Consider the following 12,286-nt stretch of genomic DNA (forward strand, 5'->3'; position numbering starts at 1 on the left):
CACATCCTTCCTGTAATATCACATCCTCCTCTGAGACATCACAGTTCCCTGTGACATCACATCCTCCTATGTGACATCACAGTTCCCCTGTGAAATCACATCCTCCTCTGTGAATTCACATCCTCTTCTTTGACATCACAGCTCCCCTGTGACATTTCACCCTCCTCTCTGACATCACAGCTGCCCTGTGACATCGCATGTGTCCTATGACATCACATCCTCATCTGTGACATCACATCCTCCACTGTAAAATCACATCCTCCTCTGTGACATTGCATGTCTCCTATGACATCACATCCTCCCCTGTGACATCACATCCTCCTTTGTGACATCACATGTCTCCTGTGACATCGCATCCTCCTCTGTGACATCACAGCATCCTGTGACATCACATCCTCCTCTGTGAGACCACATCCTCCTCTGTGACATCACATCTTCCTCTGTGACATCACAACTACGTTTGACATCACATCCTCCTCTGTGACATCGCATCCTCCTCTGTGACATCGCATGTCTCCTATGACATCACATCCTCCTTGGTGACATCACATCCTCCTCTGAGACTTCACAGCTCCCTGTGACGTCACATCCTCCTCTGTGACATCACATCCTCCTCTGTGACATCGCATGTCTCCTATGACATCACAGCTCCCTGTGAAATCATACCTCCTGTGACATCTCATTCTCCTCTGTGACATCACATGTCTCCTGTGACATCACATCCTTCCTGTAACATCACATCCTCCTCTTTGACATCACAGCTCCCTGTGACATCACATCCTCCTATGTGACATCACAGTTCCCCTGTGAAATCACATCCTCTTCTGTGAAATCACATCCTCTTCTGTGACATCACAGCTCCCCTGTGACATCTCACCCTCCTCTCTGACATGTAGACCAATGTAACCTTCTTTTTCCTATTCATATGGCTTCCACTGCCTTGTTAGCTTGTCATCCCCCCCCCCTTTACACCCCCAAATAACACGTTTTTCCTCTCCCCCTGTGAACCATCACTACTTTTCTCTCAACCATCTTCCATCCAAGCCAGCAGTTCTCTTCCATGCCAGTGCTGCTGCTTGGAGAACCAGAAATCCTGGGCTGTCCTTTGCATGTTGATAAACAAAGCAGTGGCTTCTTCCCCCGGGGACTGAAAGTGTCACATCCCCCAGACTGGGGCCTGGAATTCCAACCACATTCCTGGCCTTGGCTTTCACAGTTACCCATCAGTTTGGGGGAGGGGAAAAGAAAAAAAAGTCAAGAGATTACAGCAGCAAGTAAACTGGGGTTAAGTGTACCTTCATTTTCTCAAGTTGTTCTGGAGAAATAAATAAAAATAGTACTATGGGGGGAAAAACAAGCTGAAGCCAGGTATCAGTTTACTGAATGTTATCCAGGAATACAGAAGAAGAACATGCCTGCAAACACACATCTGCACTAACTTATCAAACTGTACAGTGTAAAATCTGTCCACAAGGAGTCTGTACAAAACAGTGGGAATGGAATCAGAGAGGGGAAGGAAAAAATCCTCAGCAGGGCCTGTCCCAATCCAGGGGCATTACTGAGCAGCACCTACATTTCCATGGCTCTCTGGGCAGGGAATTTTTCCTGTGTGCCAAACAGCACATCTTGAAGCTTCTTCACACTGAAATACTATAGACATTTCAGGGCATCTGAACAGCCAGATTCTCAAAGCACAACGACCTCAAGGCAAGGGAAGAAGTGAGATTCAGTGGCACTTGGCAGAAGCTGCCCAGGGCATTGTGTCAAATGGGTATTTACCCAAAGGAGCAACAAGCTCAAGGCATCAGGGAAAGAGCCAGATGATGAAAGGGTGTTAGCTGCTGAGAATTTCTTTGGGAAGAAGTAGACTGTTCACTTGAGATAGAAATTTGCAATATACCATGGAACCTTATTCCAAGTCCAGCTGGAAAATACCTTCTTGTTAAGAGTGTGAAATAAATCCCAAAGTGTCATCAACTATGTGATTTTCTCTTTATTCCCAATCACTAATTAAAGAAACATAACTCAGAAGTGATCTCACTCTGTGCTCCAGTGAGATTAACATTAGAACAATATTGTCACTGTCTGCTCATCTCTTGTGCTCCTCACTGGAAGGTACTTGGTGCACCCCTGGATATCCTGCTAATGAGTGAAAAAACTAACCCTTCTAAAGTTCCAGATTTTCCTCACCTGTTTGTACACAGCTGGAAAAACTGGACCAAGTTATTACTTGAAAGTCATCTGCTGGATTTAGCATTAATTACTCCTTGTTTTGATCGTGGAGGAAAAAAGCTGACACAACACAATCTCTGTGGACCCAACAGAGAAAACATCCCCAGGGTCTTGTTAGAGCACAAACCTGTAAACAGGGATGACAGGTCAGAGAATCACAGAGTCATCAAGGTTGGAAGAGACCTTCCAGATCTTCTAGTCCAACTGTCAACCCAGCACCACCAGAATCACCTCTAAACCCCATCCCAAAGTGCTACATCCAGATGCCACCTGAATGCTTCCAGAGACTCCACCACCTCCCTGGGCTACTTGTTCCAATGCCTGAGCACTCTCTCAGTGGAAAAAGGGTTTTGGAATATCTAATATGAACCTTGCCTGATGCAATTTAAGGCCGTTTCCTCTCTTCCTCTCACTAAAGGCTTTAAAGAAGAGACCAACTCCCACACCCACTAAAACCTCCTTTCAGGTCATTGCAGAGAGCAATGAGGTCCCCCCTGAGCCTCCCCTTCTCCAGACTCAACCAGCCCAGTTCCCTCAGCCGTCCCTCAGCAGACATGTTTTCCAGAGCCTTCCCCAGCTCCGTTCCCTTCTCTGGACATGCTGCAGCCCCTCAAGGGCCTTTTGGCACTGAGGGGCCAGAACTGGACACAGTACTCCAGGTGGGGCCTCAGCAGTGCCCAGCACAGAGGGGCAATCAGTTCTCTGCTCCTGCTGGCCACACTCTTCTCCACAAAGGCCACGATGCCCTTGGCCTTCTTGCCCCCCTGGGCACACTCTGCCTCATATCCAGCTGCTGTCAAGCAGCACCCCCAAGTCCCTTCCTGATGAGCAGCTCTCCAGCCCCTCTGCCCCCAGCCTGGAGCGTTCCAGGGGGTTGTTGGGACCCAAGGGCAGGTCCTGACACTTGGCCTTATTGATCCAGCCTGTCCAGATCCCTCTGCAGAGCCTTCCTGCCCTCCAGCACATCCACACTCACACCCAACTCAGTCAGTCTCCCAAACAGGACAAAGTCTGACCACCAGCAGTCCAAGGTGCGAGTTCTGCTGCCCCCTCCTTCCTCCACCCAGAATGGAAAACTCCATCATTTTGGGGTCTCTGTGCCCATCGACTCCGACCACCACATCCCCCACCAGTCACAGAATCATGGAATGGTTTGGGTGGGAAGGGACCTTAAAGAGCATCTCAGTCCAACCTCCTGCCATGGGCAGGGACACCTTCCACTAGACTCAGAGCTCAGAGCCCCATCCAACCTGGTCGTGAACACTTCCAGGGATGGGGCAGACAGGACTTCTCTGAGCAACCTGTGCCAGGATCTCACTACCATCACAGTCCAGAAATTCTTCCTAATATCCCATCTAACCCTGCCCTCTGTCAGTTTGAAGCCATTCCCCTTGTCCTGTCACTCCAGGACCTTGTAAATAGTCTCTCTCCATCTTTCTTTTTGACTCCCTTCAGGCACTGGAAGGCCACTATTAGGTCACCCCAAAACCTTCTTTTCTCCAGCCTCAACAATCCCAATTCTCTCAGCCTTTCCTCACAGTAGAGCTGCTCCATCCCTCTGATCCTCTTGCTGCTCCCCTCTGCACTCACTCCAGCAGGTCCATGTCCTTCCTGTGCTGGAGCCCAGAGCTGGAGGCAGCTCTGCAGGGGTGACAACATTACAGCCACGCATGTTCCAGCAAGGACGCTGTGGAACCTCCTGGAGTAAAGGGGCCATTGCGATACTGTAGGGCCTTCTGGAGCCAAAGGAACCCTGGGACACTGTGGAATCTCATGGAATCAAGGGAGCATTGTGACAATGTGAGAAATTAAGGAATTAAGAGGCCATTGTGATACTGCAAGGCCTCATGGAACCAAAGTAACCCTGGGAGACTGTGGAATCTCATGGAATCGAGGGGCCATTGTGACATTCCAAGGCCTCATGAAATCAAAGGAATCCTGGGACACTGTGGAATCTCATGGAACCAAGGATTCATTGTGCCATGAAGGACCTCATGGAACCAAGGGAGCCCTGAGACATTTTGGGCCCTCATAGAATCAAGGGTCCATTGTGACACTGAGGAACCTCGGGGACTCAGAGGCCACTGTGACACTGCAGGGCCTCATGGAACCAAAGGAACCCTGAGACTTTTCAGAACCTCATGGAATCAAGGGGCCACTGTGACACTGCAGAGCATGAGGGAGACAAAGGGACCCAGGGACACTGTGGACCTCAAGAAATCAAGGGCCCACATTGGCACTGTGGAACCTCATGGAATCAAGGGGCCATTGGGACACTGTGGAACCTCATGGAACCAACGGGCCATTGTGACACTGCAGGGTTCATGGAACCAAAGGATTCCTGGGACACTGTGAAATCTCATGGAACCAAGGGGCACTGTGATATGTGGGGCCTCCTAGAACCAAAGGAGTCCATTTTGCAAAACCATGGAATCAAGGGTCCATTATCACACCACAGAGCCTTACGAAGTCAAATGGACCCTGACACTCTGTGGAACCTCATGGAATCTGGTGGCCATTCCCACACTGTAAAACCTCATGGATACTCTCAGGTTCCCATTATTAAAAGACGCCTCTGCCCAAATTCAGCTGCAAAGGAGACCATGTGCCAAAGTCAGCAGTCCAGCTTTGGTTTAACAGTAAATAGGAGGGAGAGAAAGAAATAGAAAGAGAGAGAAGAAGGAGGTGGTGGGAAGCCAGTGAGAGAGAGACAGAGATGAAGTAAATGTATCACACCATGTAGATCCCTGAGGCTCCCACCGGTCCTTCTTCCCCCTGCTCTGCTCGGTGGAGGGTCCCCAAGTTGTGCTTCTGGACTATCACTTTTATACAGCCCAAGCCCTGGGTATTCAGGGGGGTAGATGCTGTTCCCACAGCTTGGGCTGGCACGTCTACAAGGACTTGCTTCCTTTCCCACAGTTTGCCAAGGTGGGAGTTTTGCCCGCTGTGCTTCCAGTCTGCAGGTGGGAATCTTTGTCCAGATGGGTTCCCCAGACCTGCCTTACCAGCCCTGCCTTCCTCTTGGGGCTGTCTACTCTTTCCCACACTCTGCACAGTGCAATTCTGTCCTGGGGGCTACTTGCAAAGCTTCACCTCCCTTTAGGCCTTGGAATTAAAGGCCTTCCTGTTTGCCACCAGTGCTTATGTGTTGTGGCACCTTGCGGGATTTTCCTGCTTTGACAGTGTTTTGAGACAGTTCATTGTGCCCTTCAAGTCCTTCCATGTGCACACACACACACCACTCTCACCAGTGTCTGGCCCTCCAAAGAACACAAGCCCTGAGGATTTGTAGCTCCCACTCCAGTGGTTGGCACTTGGAGCTCCCTCTGTACCCAGAGCTCAGAGCTCCCTTGTGCCAGAAAGTTTAAAGAGATTGTGCCTCATTCTGCCAAGATAACCCTTGGAAAAAAGTGTCCCTCTGTGTTTCCTGGGATAAGAACACTCTATTGTCATCTTCCAAAACCTTGGAGAGGTCCCAGAGATCTCCCAGGAAGGAATTTGGGGCCTCAAGCACAGGACCCGTATATAGAGGCTGAGGACTCAGGGGTCAGTGGTGTAAAGATTGAGGACAGTAGAGGAGTAGCCTGAGAGGTCTGGAAGGGGGGTGTCAGAGCTGGTGGAGCTTTTCTTCCTGTCAGAAAACAGCCTAAGAAAGAACTAGTGCCACCAAGGGCAGCTGGGGTGGCCTAGACTGGTGACAAGAAGTCAGAAATTTCCCTCTGAGGTCAGAGTTGTGGTGCAATATGTCACAAAGAAGGAGTCTGGATGAGCCCAAGGCTTTGTGTGTGCAGGAAGAGCCAGGGAGGACGCAGAGATGTCAGTGCAGGAAGGTGCCAGCCAGGTGGGGCAGCCAGGGGGATGACGACAGCCTGCAGGGAAAGGGGCAGGGCATGGACACTGTAGGACAGCTTGGGCTGGAGAGGAGACAGGGATGGGGAGAAGCTGAAAGGCCCTGACACAGCCACCTTCTGCAGGCCTTTGGCCATGGCTGCTGTCTGTGCCCCTGAGGCCAGGAGGAGGGGAGTGGCCCTTGCAGCCCTGGGGCCTCGTGGCCTCCTTGTCCCTGCTCAGCAGCCTGGCAGGTGCCACCCCATGGTCCTGCCCTTGGCATTGCACATCCCACATCCCAGTGCCCCAGGAAGAGCCCTGAGGAATGAGGCAGGGACAGGATCTGCCTTCCCAGGGGCTGAGGGTCAGGTCTTGGTCCTTTGGATTAACAAAAACAAGTCAAGGTTTGTTCAGCATCAGAGCCACCTTTCCTTTGCTTGTCCATCCTTGGCATCACTGTCTGCAGTTTTCTGCTCTATCTGGAACCCAGGGACACGTTCTCAGTTGTGTCCCTCAGTGAGACTTATTAGCACTATGAGAAACTTTAGTGTTTCCATCTCACTTTGACTTCTTGAAAAGTTGTTTGAACTTCCTCTCAGGGACTGAGTCTCATGTAAACAACGACAAACCCCCTGAGGGTCACTAAATGCCTGGGGCTGTTGCTGTGCTGCTCAGCTGGGCCAGGCTCCTGGCACACAGGGAGCTCCTGGCAAGCAAGAAGAGCTTCAAAGAGACAGCTCTGCTGGTGAGCAGCTCCTCTGCACAGCCCAGCAGGGCTGAGGGCACTGCCTGCAGCACCCAGGGCACAGGAGAGAAGGCAGAGAGATGAGAGGCAGCCTGGGCTGGGAGGTGACTGAGCTCTCACCACACAAGAAACCTTCCCAGGATTTGAAGGAAGAATTCTCTGGCTATAGAAATATTAAACTTGCCTTCCTGGAGGCATCTCCTAAAGCTGCCACATCCCACAGCTTCTAGGATCTTTCAGCAGGACCCTGCCAGTTGCTGCAGTGCAGGGGAAGTGGCCATATGGCAGAGCAGGGCAGGAGCTGCAGGCAGCAAGGGCAGAGAGGAGAAGGGAGCAGGAGGTTGAAGGGATCCTGGGCTGGGAGGACAGGGCAGAGCTGCTCAGGGCAGGAACCTTGCCAGCCCTTTGCCAGGGTCAGGCTGTGGCTGCAGAGCAGTGCAGGGGAGTTGCTGCAAGTGCCTCTGCCAGCTGCCAAATGGCAGCAGTGGCAGGAGCTGTCAGGATGGCTCTGCTGGATTTGCTGGGGTGCAGCAGGAGAAGCTGGTGCAGAGCAGGACTTGCTGCTGCCCCCTCAGAGGCCCAGGGCCAGAAGGTTCCCTGTGGCAGGGCTGGCTGTGGGGTGGGAAGGTGGGGGTGCAGCCAGGGGTGCCCAGGGCTGTGGTGCAGAGCAGGGTCCTGCCCCCAGGGCTCTGTGTGCTGGGGCAGGGACTCTGCTGCCTGCCAGGCTCAGCTCTCAGCCCGGCCAAGGAGCTGCCACGGGGCTGGGGGAGAAGGGCTGTGGGGAAGGAACAACTCCTGGGAGGGCAGAGCAGGGCAGAGTCCTTCTGATCTCCAAAGTGGGCTGCAGGGATGAGGGCTGGTCACAGCTCCAGATCAAAGCAGGAAATTTCCCAGAAGGTATTTGCAAGAGGCACAGACAGACAGGGGTTACCTTCAAGAGAATGAACCAGTTCTTTCAGTGTTATACTCTGGGTTGTCTGGGTGCTGTGTGTTACAGAGAAATCAATCTCTGAGCACAAGAGAAGACACTGAAACATGAACTCTGTTAGATTTGTGGAGATTGAACCTGAGAGTGTCAGACATTAAAATTGTCTTACAGGCAGCATCAGTGTCACTTTTTCAGCCCTGGGCCCAGGGAAGCAGCTGCTGGCAGGGACAGCTCCAGGCAGCAGAGCCCTGGGCAGGGAGTGGGGGGCAAGTGACCCCAAGGCCTGGGGGAGGGTCATTCAAGCAGCTCTCAGGGCCCTTCCCTGCAACTCTGCTGGGCACTGTGTGCTGGGTCATAGAAATGAGAATTTCTGCAGTGGAACTTTCCCAGTTGTGATGGTAAAAATAGAAAACACAGGTACAATTATTCTAACTTCAGACTAAGCTTCTTTTCTGCAGCCCCAGCTCTTCTGAGTCATTAGTGTAGAGATGGAACTTTTGTATTCAAGGTCTGTTACATCTGGCATTCCTTGTGTGTGTGGGATCTCTACCAAAAAAGTTTCATGTCCCACTGCAGCAGAGGAAAACTGATTCTTTGGCAGTGAATTTGGTGACATTTGACACATCGATTTCTTTTAGAAATGGAGTGTTTTTTTCACAGAGGTCTGTCTTAACTGTTCCCTGTCTTTTCCTTTTCTGAACAGGCCCTATGCTAAGAAACAACAAATGTCCAACAGCAGCTCCCTCACCCAGTTCCTCCTCCTGGCATTGGCAGACAGGCGGGAGCTGCAGCTCCTGCACTTCTGGCTCTTCCTGGCCATCTCCCTGGCTGCCCTCCTGGCCAACGGCCTCATCCTCAGCGCCGTAGCCTGTGACCACCACCTGCACACCCCCATGGGCTTCTTCCTGCTCAACCTCTCCCTCACAGACCTGGGCTGCATCTGCACCACTGTCCCCAAAGCCATGCACAATTCCCTCTGGGGCACCACAACCATCTCCTACATGGGATGTGCTGCACAGGCCTTTCTGCTTGTCTTCTTTCTTGGAGCAGAGTTTTTCCTCCTCACCATCATGTGCTACGACCGCTACGTTGCCATCTGCAAACCCCTGCACTACGGGACCCTCCTGGGCAGCAGAGCTTGTGCCCACATGGCAGCAGCTGCCTGGGCCACTGGCTTTCTCATTGCTCTGCTGCACACAGCCAATACATTTTCCCTGCCCCTGTGCCAGGGCAATGCCCTGGGCCAGTTCTTCTGTGAAATCCCACACATCCTCAAGCTCTCCTGCTCACACTCAGGCTACCTCAGGGAACTTGGACTCACTGTGCTTATTGCCTGTTTAATGTTTGGTTGTTTTATTTTCATTGTTTTCTCCTATGTGCAGATCTTCAGGGCTGTGCTGAGGATCCCCTCTCAGCAGGGACGGCACAAAACCTTTTCCACGTGCCTCCCTCACCTGGTCGTGGTCTCCCTGTTTGTCAGCACGTTATTCCTTGCCTACCTGAAGCCCCCCTCCATCTCCTCACCATCCCTGGATCTTACCCTGTCAGTTCTGTACTCAGTGGTTCCTCCAGCATTGAACCCCTTCATCTACAGCCTGAGGAACCAGGAGCTCAAGGATGCCCTGAGGAAACTGATAACTGGGTGTTTTTCAGAAGCAATAAACTCTCCTTCTTCTACATGTTATGTACCTCATTAAAGACCAATCCTGTTATGGACTTCATTTAAGGCCCACCATACCTTCTCTATTTTTTGCTTCTGATAAGAGTGTTATTTTTGTGAGAATTTGTTCACATAAAAAAATCTTTATATATACAAATATATCTGTAAGGATATATAGAAAAATATCTTTTTATATATAAACATCATTTTCAATTCAGTGTTTACCTTTCTAGCCTGGCCCACAGGCTGTACAAATTTGGAATTGTACTCACTGTGTGCTTCAACCAAATAAAGAACTCTGCATTGGCTTGTTTGCCTCACATCTTTCCTCTCTGACTTCTCTGCAGCTGCAGGGTTGGTACCTCTGTGCAGAGCTGGGCCAAAGAGTCCCAGCAGAGCAGCACTGCCAGGGAGCAGCAGCCCTTCTCCTGCATGGCCTCCTCTCCCTTCCCTTCCACACTGTCCTGCAGAGCCCTGTGTTGTTGGAGGCCTCAGTGCTCTGGCAGTCGGTGCCAGTCCTGCTGCAGGACTGTCCAGGGACTGCAGGCAGGGACAGCCACGGGCACTGCTGGCCCAGAGCTGACCTCTGCAGCAGCACTGCCATCCTGCAGGGGCATCTCCTCAGGCCAGGGCCTCAAAGCTTCCATCTGCTTTCCACTTGGCTCTCCAAGATGTGCCCAACACAAGGCCCTGCAGAGGAAAACAGCAGTGACCAGCACAAGGGGGGCAGTGCTCAGGGTGGGGGCACCCAGCAGTGCCCTGGCACAGCCAACGCCGCTGCCAGCACTGGCCTCTCACCCCAGGCCATTGGGTTTGTTCTTCCCTCCAAGGAGGGACAGCAAATGACCAGCTCAGGAGTCCATGTTTGCACTGCATGCACAAGACATGCCCATGTGTCACGGCTTGGGGCTGGGGGGTGGAAGGCTCAGACAAAGTTGATGGTAGAAGCCGCCTTGTTGAGCTACGAGGGGCACAAAGGACCCCCTTGCTTTCTAAAGTCTTTTTCAGAGAGGAGCCTGGGGGTGGCTGGATCCAATCTCAGGCTCAGAGTTTGGTTTCGATTGAAGGAATTCTAGAGGTGTAATTTAATCACTCTGTCCTGCAGGTTTTAATGATGGTAAATGAGAAATATTTCTATAAAATGAATTATTTATTATGACAAATGACTAGACAATTGATCAGACAAGGAACAGAAGAAAGACCTTAAATAGAATTATTTACTGCACAGTACAAAAGCCAAAACCTCCTAGCAGTATAGTGTAAGATAGGACAGTGCAGTCTATCAAAGTCATTCTATTAAAGCAATTGGATCAAAGCCAGCAAAAAGAAACAATCCTGAAGCAGAGATTGAGGGAACTCACCCCACAACCACAGGGGGTAGTTCTCTCTCTTTCAATTAACCCCTGGGCAGTGACCATGAAGAGCTGTCCCTGCTTCATGGTAGAAGCTCCACACACTTCAAGGAAGTCTGGGGAAGAATCTGACACAGGAAAGTTGGACTGGGCTTTTACAGTTATAAAGAGTTTGACTGCCAGACATATTTGCAGGCCAGGGAGGAGGTTATCTGTCAAATCCTGCTTCGAAAAGCAGGATTGAAGTTTGAAGTTTCATGAAGCATTTTGGGTTTAGCATAATTCAACATTAAAACCAACATTATGACACCAGCAGTAACTCACTACAGAGAGTTTGCATTGTTTGCATTCTCTGACCATTGTTTAGGTATTATCAGAGCAGAGCATCCTGCCAGAAACGGCCCCTTGATTCCATGAGGTTGCAAAAACTGTCAGGGTTCCTTTGGTTCCATGAGACCTCTCAGTGTCACAACAGATCCTTGGTTCCATGAGGTTCTGGAGTGTCACAATGGCCCTGATGATTTGAGTTTCCACTATGTCCCAAGATTCCATTGGTTCCATGAGGCCCTGCAGTGTCACAATGGGTCTTTGATTCCAGGATGTTCCAAAACATCCCAGGGTTCCCTTGGCTCCAAGAGGCTTCCCAGGGTCTCACCGGCCCCTGGATTCCAGGAGGCCCTGCAGTGTCCCAATGGCCACTCGGTTCCATGAGCCACAGCGGCTGCCGCCGGCCTCTGTGCCCGGAGCCGCCGCTGCCACGGGGCTGCCGCACTCACCGCCGGGGTTGCCGCTCGCGCAGCCGCCGCTCTGCCCCGGCTGCACCGGGACCCGGCACCGCCTCGGGCCTGCGCTGCCGCCTCAGCGGCCACAGGCACAGAGCCATGGGGGGACCTTTGCTCTGCCACTGATGGGGCCTGCCTTTGTTCTGCTTGGCTCTGGGCTTTAGGGAAATTGCTGTTCATTTTCATGCTCCACTGGAACAGCTCCTGAATTCCAAAGGTTTCCTAATCCAGGGGAGGGGTTTCTATGGCATCGGAGGGGCCGCCCCTCGGGACACATTGTCAATAAACCATCCAGCTGACTGGGATGGGTTGGCCTGTGATCAGTCACTGCTTTGGGGAATGCTCTATTCTGGTTGAATGTTGCCCTATAACCTTTTGCCAAGCTCCCTTAGTTCCTGAAGTTTGCCAGTAAAAGTGTGGTTTTTGACCACTTGAGAAAACATGTGCAGTGTCTTCTCCCTTGTGGTCTCTCGCAAGTTATTAAAAGAACTGAAGACTCTTTTCAAAGATTTTTATATTTTTCAAAATAAAATCCCTCTGCTGAGCTCACAGCTCAAACCTTGGGTCTTACAGTCACCATCCCTGGAAGTGTTCAAAAAACATGGAACTGTGGCACTTCAGGACACGGTCCAGTGGTGAAGATGCCACTGTTGGGTGAATGGTTGCACTCCATGATCTCAGAGGTCTTTTCCAACCTTAACAATTCTATGATTCTGAGGTGACTCAACCACTTCCCTGGACATTCTGTTCCAATGCTTG

The 12,286-nt window shown here is 51.3% G+C and overlaps 1 protein-coding gene across 1 annotated transcript; it reads left to right on the top strand.

Annotated features, from left to right (window-relative positions):
* The first annotated feature begins 8,443 nt into the window (after positions 1 to 8,443).
* Positions 8,444 to 9,496, top strand: LOC116781553 (olfactory receptor 14A16-like). Its single transcript, XM_032677213.1, has one exon. The coding sequence runs from the start codon at positions 8,459 to 8,461 to the stop codon at positions 9,428 to 9,430; it is 972 nt and encodes a 323-aa protein (XP_032533104.1). The 5' UTR covers positions 8,444 to 8,458; the 3' UTR covers positions 9,431 to 9,496.
* Positions 9,497 to 12,286: the final 2,790 nt, after the last annotated feature.

The sequence above is a fragment of the Chiroxiphia lanceolata genome (genome assembly GCF_009829145.1).
Source record: "Chiroxiphia lanceolata isolate bChiLan1 chromosome W unlocalized genomic scaffold, bChiLan1.pri scaffold_57_arrow_ctg1, whole genome shotgun sequence".
NCBI classification, from domain to species: Eukaryota; Metazoa; Chordata; class Aves; order Passeriformes; family Pipridae; genus Chiroxiphia; species Chiroxiphia lanceolata.

Excerpts from the sequence above, each read along its gene's own strand:
- LOC116781553 (XM_032677213.1), top strand. The coding sequence starts at position 8,459 with ATGTCCAACAGCAGCTCCCTCACCCAGTTCCTCCTCCTGGCATTGGCA.